This window comes from Argiope bruennichi, chromosome X2 (genome assembly GCF_947563725.1).
Source record: "Argiope bruennichi chromosome X2, qqArgBrue1.1, whole genome shotgun sequence".
NCBI classification, from domain to species: Eukaryota; Metazoa; Arthropoda; class Arachnida; order Araneae; family Araneidae; genus Argiope; species Argiope bruennichi.
In genome coordinates, this window is record NC_079163.1 from 57,282,956 (window position 1) to 57,299,154 (window position 16,199).

General features: G+C 28.8%; 1 protein-coding gene across 2 annotated transcripts in view; it reads right to left on the reverse strand.

The window, feature by feature from the left end:
- LOC129960263 (recombining binding protein suppressor of hairless-like) overlaps positions 1-8,126 on the reverse strand; it is a 95,887-nt gene extending 87,761 nt beyond the window's left edge. Inside the window, exon 1 of one of the 2 annotated variants that reach the window (XM_056073547.1) lies at positions 8,001-8,126. In XM_056073547.1, coding sequence (XP_055929522.1) covers positions 8,001-8,063 — 63 coding nt within the window. In that variant the 5' untranslated portion in view covers positions 8,064-8,126. The remainder of the gene's footprint in view (positions 1-8,000) is intronic. The other variant, XM_056073548.1, reaches the window with a different exon arrangement.
- Positions 8,127-16,199: the final 8,073 nt, after the last annotated feature.

The following is a 16,199-nucleotide window of genomic DNA, read 5'->3' on the forward strand; positions in this document are numbered from 1 at the left end:
TTTTTTTAAATAATCTGATTTATCTGTGTATGCGTTAAAGAAAATATTGAATATTTTGATATGCGGTAATTTTTCTTTTTATTTATTCTTACAATTACTTTACCTAAACCTTTAACCTTTACCTTTAATCTGCAAATTTGCTGACTAATCAAGCTTAAGTTTGATTTATTTAAAGTACCGGTTTAAATCCCTGATCTAGGAATTTATTTGACCTCCTAGTCAGATGTCACATTCTATTTAGGACATTCATTGTTATTCCAATCCGTATAAAAATTTCAAAGACCCATTAAGTCTAAATTAATCGCCGTTTCTTTTAACCCTTTCTAGGGCCGTGGGAAGTGTGTTTCCCACCAAATTTATCAATCTTTGCATGAAATTATGTAGGTTGGCATAAGTTCTGACAAATTTTTTTAGAAAGACAGAAACTTAGATGCTTCAGTTCTTTATCTCGCACAAAATGTGTCTTGATTTGTTACTTAATTATTAATTAATCAAATTAAATTTATCTAATTAGCTAAATGAATCCCTTTCCTTATTCTAATTTCAAGCCTAAAAATATTTTAACATAATATGACTAGAAAAAAAATGGCCCTTTAAAGGGTTAAATTAATTGCTATTTTGACCTAATAAGAAATTTAACTATAAAAAAATTCTGTAATTGTATCCAAAACTGTTAATATTGGATGGCTAAATATATTTCAGCTGTAGCACTTATTATCACATTGTGGTGGAATGAAAATCATGATCCGCACTGTGGAAGCAAGAGGACGTGTTTTCGGGAACATTTCTTTAATGATCCCATTTCGCACAAAACACGAAGACAAGATAAGACATTAACGGACGCACATCATTTCATCTCCTTATTTACAATCACAATGCACTATGGGATGCGTACATAATCTGGCATCGCCATCTATTATCCAAAAGAAAAGATAGAGTATGCTACAACAGTAGAGTACTACAAAAGATAGAGTATAGAGTAATGCTACAACATTATTTTATGAGAATTTCTTTTGATACAAACCATGATATATATATATATATATATATATATATATATATATATATATATATTATTAATATCTATCATTTTCGGCAGATGAAACTTTATTTGGTTGCTGACTTTAATATCTGAAAAACATTTGCTGCGTCGTATCATTATACTGAAGAAATCAACTCATCATCACAGAAAAGACTAGAAGATATCTGTTCTAGATTTGAATCTGACGTGGTCAATGGCGTTCACTGGTCTGAAGTTTGCTGCACTTTCTTCAATATGATTAACTCTCCAAATACCGTCGAAACTTTTCTACACAGTATTGTAGGCTATTTTTATCAATTGTAATAAATAAAACCAAATATGAAGAGCAAATCTATTTATTTGCAACGTTATATTAGGATAAATAATAGAAACGGTATTTCTAAGTTGTTGGAAACAAGTGGGTAAATATAAGATATGATTCAAGACTGGCAATTGCAAATAAACTTTTTCCATTTGCATGCTCTTTCCCAATTCTGAAATTGGCCTTATGAAAGAAAAAAAAAAAAATTTCTGAAACAAAAAAAGCTCAAGATTTGCCTAATCAATCACTAGTACAATTACTTACGCATCAATTGCCAATCCATGCAGTTCCAACGGTACATAAAGGATCTAGTCATGAACCTACGTGATGCGATCGTCCCAGTTCAAAGATTCCGTTAGCTCTTGATCACTTGAGTGTGTAATTCTTGGACAATTCAAAAATGATTTCATTATTATTAAACATAAGACGATTGGTTCATTGTCTATTTTTTATATTGAAGCTTTCTATTTAATTTCTACAGATTAATTTTTGCCATTCAAACTTACTGATAAATTATTCAAGGCGAAGAATGCCTAAAATTTGTGTACTAAATTAAATAATTTAGCGCTAGTAGGAAACAAACACATAAAATGTGCATTAAACGAATAAATTATCACTCATTGATAATCGTTATGAGCGCAGAGTCTAAGAAAATTCTAAATTTTTTTAAATAAGATCTTTTTTGGGAAAAGCGAAGTTTCATTGATCTATTTTGAAATTATAAGAACCAATTGGATTTAACGAGCATCTTTTTTTATTCTTTTAGACTCTCAATATTTGAATAAAGCATAAAGAAAATGTGCCATTTAGATCTGAATCTAAAAATAGGCACTCGTGTACAAACGGAAGTTTTAAATTACTATGTTTATCTGAAACAGAAGAACTATTGGCTGCTTGTTGATTTCTATCAAATTTTGAACGAAATTGGAGAGTGAACACGATAACGCATTGAGTTAGATTGATGAAACTTGTCTTACATTAATTTGTAGATTTCAATCAAATTTTGAGACAAATTTATTAATTGAAATCTGTTTGTCAATTCTTGTGCATGTGAACATGACCCCCCCCCCCTCCCACCCCTCAAAAGATCTAGGTAGAAAAAGAATTTTGGGTTAAATCCTTCATAGGGCTGACTGTCTACTTATTCGTATGTATAAGAATGTGACATTTCATAAGTTAGATAAATGAAACTTTTTGTAGAATTCATAATTGTAGAAATCTATCAATCGGTCAGATTCCATACTCGGTTTTCTTCTCGGTGCGATGCTGAATTCTACAGAAAATACTTCATTTGGTTGTACTTCAAAAGCTTATTTTTACATTTTTCTCTTGTAACTGGAAAGTTATTTAATCGACAAATTTCGACTAAGCAAATTGCAGTTGAATGATACTCTTTTAATATCTATCTCGTATAATGCGGTTATAAAATCGAGTTCCATGAACAGATACATTTATGGATTTGAAATTCATCTAAAAATAAATTGAAGCCCGTATATGGAAGAAGACCACAGTTACAAAAGATTTCAAGTCTTCCAAATAAAATACCCCTCCCCCCTCCCTGGACAAATATAAACCTCGAAAATGAGAGAATCCTCTAATTTACAAATTATCCCTCGATGCAACAAAATTTTTGATTTATTTCGAAGAATAAAATATTTCATGATTGGAAAGAGATCAGAAAACGGAACTTTCTTTTTCAATTATATAAAAAAAATTATTGCTTTTATTTCTGTCTAAATATAAAATCAGACATTATCAATACTAAAACCATAAAAAAATCTAATATAAGACTTATTAACACTGATAATGGTAATGCGATTCTAGTTTCAATACTAATAAAAACTGGATGCACGTTATTCATTTCTACGTATAATGGGGAGAGTACACAATTATGACAGTGAAGAGTTCCTCCAAATGTATGTCACTGACTCATAGCTTCACCGATCTATTGTGCAATTCGAAAACTAATTCAAATCAACAAATAATTCTTTTCCTTTAGGTAGAAATCATCACAATACATTGAGTCAATTTCTAATCATTTCTTGCGATTGCAAAATTAAAACAATGGCTAAAACTGTTGTAGAAAATAACCGTTTCCTAGGAATTTCCTTATCAAATAAAACAGCTGTTTTTTAAATGCATAAAATTCCTTTCGTGCAAGATGAAAAATTTGAATGATTAAAGAACGAAATAATGAAATTGATTTTCCAATTCCTATTGCTTAATAATTATTAGATAAAAAGAAGAGATCAGCTCCAAAAACTGAAATATTTCGAATTTAATATTTTAATAAACATTTTCAAACACAGGATAAGTGAACTGCTTTTGACATTCTGAGTACTTTTTTGTTTCCGATGAATTTTCTATCAAAAGGATTATCTATCAATAAATAAATTTTAAGAAATTAGTTATTTTTAATTGTTATTATTGACATTAATAAAAATATTAACGTTGTTGAAAAAAAAAGTTTTTCTTTTGTAAATTTTGGGGGAAAATTTCTATTCTGCTTCGCAATGAAAATAATGGATTTTATTAACTGAAGAATACAGACAATAATGCAAAGTGTTTAAAAGATTTATATTTTATGAATATAAAATAGAAATTCTATAAAAATTTAGTTTTTATCTTCATGCACAAAAATATGAAACATTTCATTAAATCAATCTTTTCTTTATATGAATATATAACTATTAAGAAATAATGCATTACTAATAATTTGTTTAGCAAAATAAGGATTAAAATTTACTTTCAGTCTGCTTTTAATAGAATAATGGGAAGAAAAACAAATAGTTTTAATGAATCCTTATGTGCGATACTTGTTAATATCGATAGAGAGTGAACTGTATTTTTGAACAATAAACAATTATATAAAACTTAATTTTACAGTTCTTTGTCTTGAACCTTCTTGTAAATATATAAACTGATTATATTTATGTTAACAATTTTGTTGCATCACGGAAGTCCAAAACCAAATTACTTCAGCATTAATTTCAGCAATTAAATAGGACAAAGTAATTCGATATCTGATGAAATTGTTATGAAGGGAGAATTGCAATTCCTTGATAATGTTCCTTGTTTGTGACGAGTTTTTACATTTCAGTGGAATGTTTTATTTCATTTTACATAAAATGTATATTATGGCAGAACTTCTGCTTGATACCTCTTGTAAAATATCTTGAGATGCTTAACTTCAAAATATATGTCGGAAATAATTATTTATGAATTACAAAAATATTCCAAAGTGTCAATAACAATGTGAATGAAATCAGTTTAAAAATTCCCATCTCAAAAAATAATTTATAGCACTGATTTGTAATTAAAAAAAAATGCTCGATGGATGCGAAGAGAGGAATGTAATTCATTCTATATGCAATAATCGAGATTTACATATTAAAAAATATTCTTAAAACTTTTCTGTATTTTGAAAAAGGAAATGACGAAGAAGTCAAATTACGGATGCACTTTGAGACATTTGTAATATTATTTTGAAAAGAGTGTATTTTCTTATGCAAATATATAGAGCATAAAACAGGACATTACCGGTGAACATTAATTCGATATTTTGAATCAGCATTATATTGGAAAAAAAAAGAAAAACAAAAATCGTATCTAAAAACAATATTATGCCGTTGATTACAAGAAAAACTTTCTCCTGTTTTCTTCACTTGCCAACGTAAACTTAATGAATCATTATAATTTGACTATTAATGATACAAATCAAGTTTTTTAAATTGGTTTTATTCCCTTATTTTTGGTCCATTGTGAATATTTGATCTAAAATTAGCTACTTTAGTTTAATAAGATGTCTAAAAAAATTATCCCAGAGAATTGGCATCAAGTGATATAATATAATGAAATTTTGTCACAGTAATTTAACTTGCCAATTAATGAAGTGAATAATACAAGATAGTTGTTTCTAATATCAGATTTTTTATACCGTATGAAAACATAACGAATTTTTCTCTTTTTTTACGATAACCATTAATGAAAAGAGCACAGACTCCCAATAAATAGCAATTTATAGGAACTATATCTGCAAAAAAGATACGTCATTCATTTTCAATTCAAATTTCTTCTATATCTATACTATAATGAAGCTGAATGTGTGTCTGTGTGTGTTGGCGCTCTACCACTGTATGTGTATGATTAACAACGGCCAAATTTAGCACATGGGAGGTCGGAAATGTGCACCTCGAGGGACTGTTTTGGAATTAAGCGAAAAATTAAGCGAAATTTTGCCGGTTTTCGCGACGACTTCCGAAGATATTATCACACAAAAATGGTTTTTACATGAAGTTAAAGTTCAAATATCTTTTTAATGATACCAATATTATGAAAAATAAATTAAGTTTCTCTTTTTAATGAATTTTTAAAAAAATAATTTAGCCATATTTTTTGAGCAATTTATTTCGCACAAAATAAAAATAAAATTTGACTTGCTCGAGCAAGTTACGCTCGCATGGGAAAAAATTAGTTTTTATAAACGTGTTGCCATCATATTGACAAAAGCTCAAATTAAAAAATAAGTTAACTATTAATGCAAATAAAACCTAGAAAAGTGTAATATTCAGTAGGTGTCTGTATGAAATGAAAAAATTATGAAATGTGATATTTTCAAAAAAAAAAAAAAAAAGTTTTGTGACTTTTAAAATAGCCACATTATTAATTACATAATTCAGTTTCATTTATGGTATACATTAAGGCTTGATATAAACAGGATATCTGTTCTAATCAGGGTCCAGCTAATATCTAAAACTTTATTAATTGGCGTATATTTCTAATAAAAAAATTGTTTAAATGAAATAATTATATTTTATGCAGTTTAAATCGTAGAACTTTCTGATGAATTGGGACTTTAAATTTTTATATAAATCCTTTGTTCTCAATGCAATATTCTTGAGACACTAATATTTTAAATAAAAAAAAGTTCCACTTTTTCGTAATTAAAGTTGAACGAGTTATGAAATTTGAATGCCTCTAGTCTATTTCTATAAAAAAAGCGCGATTTTAACCATCTCTTGACATCTAGAAGAAAATAGCTAATCAGCGCTTGGACTTTTTCCGAGACTGATCGTCTGAAAGGAAGAAATTGTTGATTGACCTAAAATGATATTCAAAGCTTTATAACTCGATCAAGCTTGATCGCAGAAGCTTTAAATGCTAGATAGTCAAAATAATTTTACAGAAGAATCGGAGGACTGTATAAAATTTAGACTTCATAATTGTTTTCAGAAGTTGATTTATTGATTAAAATAAAATAAAATATTATTTACTGCACTTAAATCTCCTTGAAGTTAAAACTGAATATTATGATGAATATGATCAATTATATTCTTATTGAATATTTTTTTAAATATTTCATAAATTATATAAAACGATATGTCGTTCACATCTGTAGTCCTTTTTTAAAAAAATGTTTCATTTCAGCTAAAAAAGTGTTCATAGTTATTAAAGATTTATCCCTTCCATTTGAAATTCAAACGACAGCTGACAGCAAATTCGAGGTATATATAGTACAATGACCAAAATATCGCCAGTCTTCTATGATAATATGAGTTATGTGACTATCCAAATATGAAGCATAAAAATGTTTTCCTGAAGGAGCTATTAAGAAGAGACCAAGGTACATAAATATTTAATTGAAAATTTTAGAGATCCTTACTCCTGGCGAACCAGCTGGTTGCCAAAGGCGGCTAGTGGTGAAATACGTCAGGATAAACTTAACTATAAGAGAAGAAATCTTAAATTCAAGATTTCACATGTCTGAATAATTAGATAATTTTTCATTTACAATTTAAAGTGAAATATTTAAATATTGTAAAAATAAAGCTTGAAACATTCTAAAATATAGCTAGTTAATATTGTAAAAATAATGTCTCCATCAAAATTGGGCTGTTCATATTTTTACATAAATATTCTCAACACTGATATATAAACGTCATCCCATTATCAAAACCAATTTTTAATACCTTTGTAATTTGATAAAATTTGACATGAAAATCCAAGTGATGAAACATTATTTCATAATTGAATGAGTGTGTTTATAAAGAGGCTGGGAATCTCTTTTCAAGTCAGTAACTCATCCCTTTTTCAGATATTCAAGTTCATATGAAAATCCCTTAATTAATCACAAATTTCCTTTTCATTAAAAATTGATGCGGTTGAGTATGAACACTATCAACATTTAGAAAGGCATTTCTTTTTAAAAAAAATATGTTTAGCTTTTATTAAAACGAGCATGAAAAAAATTATTAGGTCATCAAATAAAATTTTGTCTGTATTTTTCTCAAGGAAATAACAGTACGTTCTGTATAAATAATGGTATTCAATTGCTAAAATTAAAATGTTTCAAATGGAAGCTCATCACATAATTAGGACACAAATTTTTAAACATAAATTAATAACTGTAATAATAATGCTCCACTTTTTTAATGCTATCATCATTACATAATGCATTCTGTTAGGAGCATTTTTTTTTGAAGAAAATTGAATGATGCTCTAAGCAAAAATAGCAATAAAACTGTCAACCATTCATCTACGTGCAAATGAAATTGCTTTAATTTGTCAAAAATAAATGAAATATTTAATGAATTGAACCCAATTCCATTAGGAGAAATTGCTATTGATAACTGAAAGAATAGTAAAAAGTGAACGTACCTCGGACATGAAAACTTCGTTCATGTTTTCAACGAGAAAATCAAGAGTTAGATCACTGGGCATCCGATTCCAGAGAACTCCCAAGAACTATTAAATCAGAAAGAACAATCTGATCGCATTTCACACCTGGCAGCTCCTCCCAAACCCAACAACAAGAGGTAAACAAATGCACCGCTTCCACCTCTATTTGTCCAACAAAATCCTTTCGTTTCGTCCCACCGAGTCTGCCTCAGCCAATCCCGAGACAAAACACCGGGAATCGTTCATGTGCTGCAACGTGGGAATTATTACTCAAGGGTTCCTAATGAAATGCTCATAGAGCAACTTTTGATGGTTTGTAAATTAAGACAAGCAATTCCATCATCACTCCCTTTATTTGAAAACATTTGCCATCAGAGAATTTGGTTTCAGATTATTTGTGTTCCCCGAATCAGTGTCATTAATTTAAAGAATCACCAAATATAGGGAATTATAACGTTTTAAATTTTAATAATGGAATGTAATTTAACCTTTCTTTGCATGATGATGCATATTTCCATCATAACATTTAGAGAACAAAAAATTGTACTAAAAACAGGTGTATTGTAAATTAGGTGTTGCTGGCAACTTTTTTCACGACTACTGCGTAATAAGGAGCGTGGCTGTCAAAAAAAAAAAAAAAAAAGTCAAATGTCAAAATTTTTTATAGTGGGTTTGAACTTGTCATTCCACTGTTTGTTGTGGTCGGAATAAACGTGTGATTTCTTAAATGTTTTTTATAACTAATCTGAGATTTTTTTGTAACAAAAGCGATAATGAGTGGAAAAAGGTTTGTTTTGTGTGTTTCTGTTATTTTCTGCGCAATTTATATCGAATACCCCAAATAATCTTCCCAAAACCATGTGACAGTAATTTACATCACTATGCAGTTGTTTCATTTCTAATGTATGATAAAAAGGATTTTTATTACATGTTTGTTTTATCCTATTTCTGTAGAGAAATTTAGAAGAAGGGACTTTGAAGTTTGATCCAAAGTAGGTGGGGCACTCTGGTGCAAATACCTTAAATACAAAAGGAATTCTACAATCTCATGCAGTAAATGTGAAATTAATTTGTTTCTAAATAAGAATAATAGTTTTTTTAACTATCGTCAGGAATAAAAAGGATAAAAAGATATATTATTTTCTTTATTTATTTTGTATCGAGCTTAACATTGAATTTTGCATGATGGATATTTCCATCATATTGTTTTTTAATTATTTTATATTATATATTTATACTAGGATCTTTTAAACACTTTCCCTTTAATCTAGAGCATGAATTATATCTTCCAGATTTATTTCACACAAAAAAAAAAAATTATGCAAAGAAGTATTAAGAATTTATGAAGAAATGTAATAATTTCAAAGCTGCTTTAATTGTTTTATTCTGTCATATTATATTGCGTAAGCAATCAATAAATTGTTAATTACACAGAAAATTGACTTTTTAACTAGTAAGAAAAATTGCAATTTAACAAGTAACGCTTTGAACTCTTTTTATTAAATTAATATTATGCTTTCCGTTCCTGATTTTGATGAAATAACAAATAATAAATTGCAGTATCAATGAATTCAATACTGTATTAAGATATATTTCTCAATTCGTTAATTACGTTATACTAAAAGTGATTTCTTTCAATATGATGCTGTATATTTTGGATGCATGAATTTATATAGTATATAAATATATCGTTTACTAACTTTACTAATAAAATATCTATTTTAAATCACAATACGCCTAATAGTATTTTTGAATTACTTTACAAGCGATTTGAATTCAAGGATTGATGACGACAATCTCGAAGGAACGATCTAATGATGTGAAAATTATGGAAGCCTCCAAGCGATTCATTCTTATTTTCACTTCATTCTTTACCCGCGGAATTTGCTTCCATTTGCTTTTTTAATATTTTAACAACCTTCATGTTTTCATTTTATGTGAATTTCAATTGATATTGTTTCCGAAACACGTGTTCTTCGATCCTCACCATTTTTTAATGCAATCTGGAGCCATAAAACCCGAAACATCAACAGTCTAATTACTATTAATCCCCATTCAAAAACATAATAAAATCTTTCTGAGTTTTATTTCAGATTTTAACCCTTCTTTGCATGATTTTTTTAAGTGAAATAAATCAGGGTGACATAATTCATGCTCTAGATTAAAGGAAAAATATTTAAAAAAAATCCTAGTATAAATATATAGTATAAAAAAATTTAAAAAAACAGTATGATGGAAATATGCATCATCATGCAATTTTCGTGTTAAGCTCAGTACAAAATCTTCAATGTCCCTCTCTCCTAAATCTCTCCAGTCATTATCACTTTTATTAGCAAAAAAAATCTCAGATTAGTTATAAAAAATATTCAAGAAATCGCGCGTTTCTTCCAACCACAACAAACAGCGGAATGACAAGTTCAAACCCCCTATAATGATTGTGGCATTTGATTTTTTTTTTTTTTTTTTTTTGCCAGCTACGTTCCTTATTATTCAATAGTCATGAAAAAGCTGCCAGCAACAACCAATTTACAGTACATCTGTTTGGAGTAAAAGTTTTTGTTCAATAAATGTTATGATGGAAATTTCTATCATCATGCAACGAAGGGTAAAACGAGAATTGTTCCCACGGAAACATCAATGTTCGGAACGTCTCAATAAATGTTATCCTTTAGCTTACTATGACAAAGATTGCACTTATATCTTTAAGCAAAAAATCGAAAAAAAAAAAAAAGCTTGCTGATCCCATTTAATCGTTTTATATCATATGCTCCCCCCCCCCAAGAACTTGTTCAGGAAATTTTTCGTAAAATATTCAAAGGTCTGGCTTCAAGATTGATTAACCATCTAAAATGAATACAGTATGAGAAAATGACAATTGCTGAAGTAGAAATTTTATTGTTTTCAATAAAGGGCCTGAGATTATTCTTACCTTGAACTAAAAATGTGAGCAACATTGAAAAAATTAAAATTAGTACTATCTACCCTCTTTAAGTAATTAAAAGAACTTTTATTTTCACTTTCAAAATTCATCATTTTTAGGTAATATGAGTAGTGAAAATAATCAAATTCTAGTAAACTTATTTTTATTGAGTTTTATCTCAATTAAGCAATTATAAAATGACATCGTTTTATAAAGATAAATAATTTATTTCCATATCAAATCATTCAAATGTAAATGAAATTTTTTAAAAATGGGATGTCTTCCTAAATGTCGTAAACAATTCAAACGGCTAAACCACCATCTAAAACACAACTAGATAAGGCAAAATCAGCATTAAATCTAAAGTTTCCTGAACTTGGATTGAATAATAGCATGCAGTCACCACTGCACTTATTTATCTACCGATAGGAATATGGAATTACTTGTGCTTCATGTAAGAACCAGAAATGTTTTGAGATAATTCATGACATATTAGTTGAAAATCTTATCTGATCAATTTTTAGACAGAAAAAAAAATGTAAGTTGAAACATACCGATCACTCTGTAAGGCATCCATAAAAAACGGTCCTTGGAGTAATTCTGTTACTTCAGAATCTTCTTACCTTTCTTCTCAAGCCTCTTTTAAATCCATCTGGGTCAAACGTCCACCCGCTGCTGTGGTTTGGAAATTTGGAAAAGGGATGCCAGCTCAGGTGTCGTCCTCGTTATCTGACCGCGGTTCTAAATTACGAGGTCTGTCCCAAAATAGCCCTAGTGTTGCTTTGAAACGGGATGTTAATATAACTAAACTAAACTAAACCAAACTAAACTCTCAAGTCTTTTTTTGTTAAACACTGAAATGAGAGACCATTTGACCGTAGTATCCGCAAAGGCCTACCTTGTTAATAGCTGTAATAAAGCATAATCGAATAAGTCATTTTAAAATTAATTGACAATAATTTCAATCAGTTTTTTATCTTCAAATAAATAAATAGAATATAGCACTTTGAATATAAAAACAATTCGAAATAAACAATAAAATGACCGAGATTTAAAAAAAAAGCTCTGATTGAACAGCAGTCAAGTGAATCGCTTGCAATATCTGAGGAAGCAAAAAATCGTACTGATGATGTAAATATAAAATTAACAAAAGGAATTCAGAAATACAAAATTAAATTCGAATTGATCATAATAAATTAGAATTATTGATATTTTAACATTAAGATAATAAGAATTCCAACGAGTTAAGTAAAAAAAAAAAGAATTGTGGACACAATCAAATTAAGAGGTTCGAAATTCCAATGATTTTGCAAGAAAAAAATTAATAAAAGAAATTAATCGTGACTTAATAGGTCCGATTAAAAGCTATTAAAATAATAATCTTTAGCTGAAATTATTTTTGTATTCTATTAACTAATGCTTCAGTTCTGTTTTGGAATCGTGAAAATATTTTTCTAACCTAAAGAAATTTGTATCCGTACGTGTGTGTGTGTGTGGGGGGGGGGATATATCGAATTATTCTTCTGAAACACAAGTCGGCGACTATAGAAATGCGAAAAATCATCTTCTAAACAGGTCACTTTTCATATATTAATCCTTGATTCGTTGACGTTCTTTAGTTTCTTTTCAATGGCGAAAATAAGTTTTATTTTCAAGCTGAAATAGAAGTACTTTTAGGCAACGCAATACAGAATTTTTTTTATCTTAATTCAAATTATTTTCACTTTCTGAAAGAAGTGAACGGAACAGCGTTTATGGTCCCTTAATTTGATTGTGTTAGCCGATTGTTAAATTGTTCTGTAAACTGTTAATTTTTATTGTTTATATAATGCAATTTCTGAAGCAATCAGACGTCTTTGATTATTAAGAATAGTTTTTAGGTACTTTTATTTAACTTGACATGTTTATGCTTGTAAGGATGGAATTTTATTATCGATTTTAAATAAATTCTTCATTTTTCAATCATTAACATTTATTATTTTTCGATTAGTTTTCCAATTGTTTTTGTCAATTAATTAAATTTTAATTCTGTACTAGCGACGATCTGGAAAATATTTAAACCAAAACAATTCTACTTTTAAAAACACTAATAAAAGTATGTTTTTAGAAACTTTTTTTATTTAATTCACTCTTTGACCCAAACTGAAAAATTTTTCCGGCATACTGGTTTTGATAAATTATATGGCAATGTCCTTTTTTTCAAATTTTTAGCTGTTTAACAAATCAAGGACATCGAAAAATTCGAAGAAAATCTAACTAGATGCAAATTTAGGCTAAGCAAAGATTTGCTTAAAATTAAATTTGAAAAATCTAATTATCATGTAAAGGTTTGATTAATTACATTGAATCAAGCATCTTGTGTGTTGGAATTCCATTCAAAAATAGCTACAAAATGACTAAACTGAAGCACTGCTATTTCTGTCTTCTTAGTCATTTTAATTCTTCTTAGTTAATTATATTTATTTATAAAATTGGTTTCTTAAACCATAAAAGTTTGGCTACGTCATAGAAGTTTGAAAATAAATAAGAAAAGGAAGCATTAATTAGAATTCAAAAGAAATTCAATAAAAATTATTGTTAAGCAAATTTTTATGCAATCTTCAAAATCAAAATTCTTTTACTTTTCAATGTTTAAAAATCTGGAAGAAAGAGGTTGTGTCAGAAATTTCATACAACTCAATATATTTTCATGATCTTGTTACTTGCCATGCTGATTTAAATAGTGTTCGCAAATTCCTGCAACAAAAAAGAAGACAACGTTAGAACGAACGACATTTGCCAAGGAATTAATTTTTTATCAACCGGATTTATTCACAATCGGTAATTTTTCACTGCATTTTATCTATATAGCATTATCTTACATGCATGAAGATTATTCATGTGATGTATTATTTATGTTATTGATCATGTTATGTATTATTTATATTATTACTCATGTTACCTATTATTTATTGTGCATTAAGCGCATGATTATCAGAAAGCGCCATACAAATATGCACAGGACAAGATGTGTATGAATAAAATTGTTTAAGAATTTATTATAGACTCGATAAAAATATGCAAAATCTAAAACAGCAAAGGAGTCTTGATGGTGGCAATTCATTTAGCATCATTCGACACAGCAATTTAGTAAACTTGATAAATTTTTATTCTAATCAACAAGAAATATGTACAGTTATATAATTTATTCTTATCTTACTTTCTAATCGAACTTTCAATCTAGAAAATTCTTTTAATTTCTAATTATAACTTTCATCTGCATAAAATTAAAAGGGAAAATCAATAAAATTAAAACTGATAGACTTGACTTAAAAATCTAGTATGAAAATTGTTAAAGTTTGAATTTGAAATGACAAATTCACAACAAATCCATAATTTGTCAGCTATTATAATATTAATAAATTTCAATCAAATTGAAGCAAAAATGTCAAAATCTTTTCGAGTGATTGGAAATGGTGACGGCAGACAGTACACACTGTTGAAGCTCAGTGAGCTAGGAAACATCTGCCTTATTTAAATAAGGCAGATGTTTCTTAGAGAGGAAAACAAAAAAACAGTCGAGAGGAAAACAAAAAATATTTTCTTACCCTTCCAATGTTAGTTTTTAACATTTGTTTAATTTATTTTGAAACTGTGTTTAAAAAGAATGAATTCAAGTCAAGTGTCACGTAAAAATCCTCTATGCAGAATTTGGGTTAGCCTGGATAAAAATAAAATTTTACAATTTTACCCGATCTTTGTTCTCTTAATTTGTAAAGAGATGTATTTCATAAAAAAATAATGTTGTGGAAACTTGTCGATAAAATCACATGCTGGATGGATGAACTGTAATGAAGATCTCTGAAAACGACGGAAGAAATGAGTGACTACATCACTTTCTCCGGCTCTTTGAGCCGGAGAAAGTAAGAAAAAGGGTCTTTTTGAGATTTTCTGCTGCAGACAGTCGTTCCGGATAGAATTGTCTTCCAGATTGCCTGGCTAATTTGATCTATTTCCATTTGATTAGTTTGTCTCTATTATAACTTCTAGAGTTCCGTACCTGTTATTGATGTCTTATGAATTAAAATCCTCAATTAATTGGTAATTTCTCCCATCTTTTCCATAATTTTGAACTTTGTTCTTCTCTACTGTCATATTAAATTGAAGAAATGATAATAGGCTTCATACTATCAAAGTTATTCCCTCTGACAGAGAACTATCTGATCGCTATGAATCACCTCATTCCAGTAGATCCAGTTCTGCCAACTCCCATTATTCTGCAGCGTCTACAGAAGAAATTTATGAAGCAATGGACTTAACAAAACTTCTTAAATCTAATCCTAATCTTGAGGAAAATCCGAAACAGCAGCGCCCTCTCAATAAACAACATCCCAATTCTTCAAAAATCAGATCCGACAGCTCAGAAATCAATCACAAGCGCTCTTATCCTTCGATCACAATTTTTGTAAAACACTCACCAACAATTCTTGAATTCTCCAACTTTGATGTTGCTTTGAATGCTGAAGAATTTATCCCCGTCTCATTTTAAAGAGCTACCAAAAGAAAATTTTCTATCGGCTCAAACTCTAATATAGAAGTGCAAAACATTTTCAAACCATTAAAACAAATCTCTCTCTCTCTCTCTCTCTCTCTCTCTCATATATATAATAAAAGAATTCGTTGTTGAAGAGTTAAAACTGAAATATTTCCATCCTCTAAGAATTTCACAACTTCCAAAATAAAGAGAAAATACTTTCCACCGGAATGTTTTGAAAAAATCGATGAAAGTGAAAACATGAAAAAAATAAAAATCGATAACTATCAAGACTTCTATCATATCCATTCCATTACCTACTTAAAAATCAGAATTTAAATCACAGGAGAAACCAAGCAAGTATGTGCTTTAATATGATGTTTGTTTTCACATCGTGTAGAAATTGTAAATACAAATGGCAATGTTTCCACATATAACTTTTCTGTCAAGGAGAAAATTGAAGATATCATCTGCATAAACTGTCACCAAACAGGACATATCGCATCTTGGTTGGGATCCAGCTTTTCCTGTGATGAAGCCTGACTTTCTACTAGAAAGTCTTATGCCGATGTAGCAAAAAAAAAAAAAAAAAAAAAAAAAAAAAAATCCCTAGTTATTAGCCTATCCCCATACCATCCTATAAACCCGCTGGAAAATCTACTAATTTGAGCACGTCTTTCCTCCAAGAAATACTGCAGTCTCTTCCTTGAAATTAAATCTTTACTCCAAAAATTTGCTGGATTTT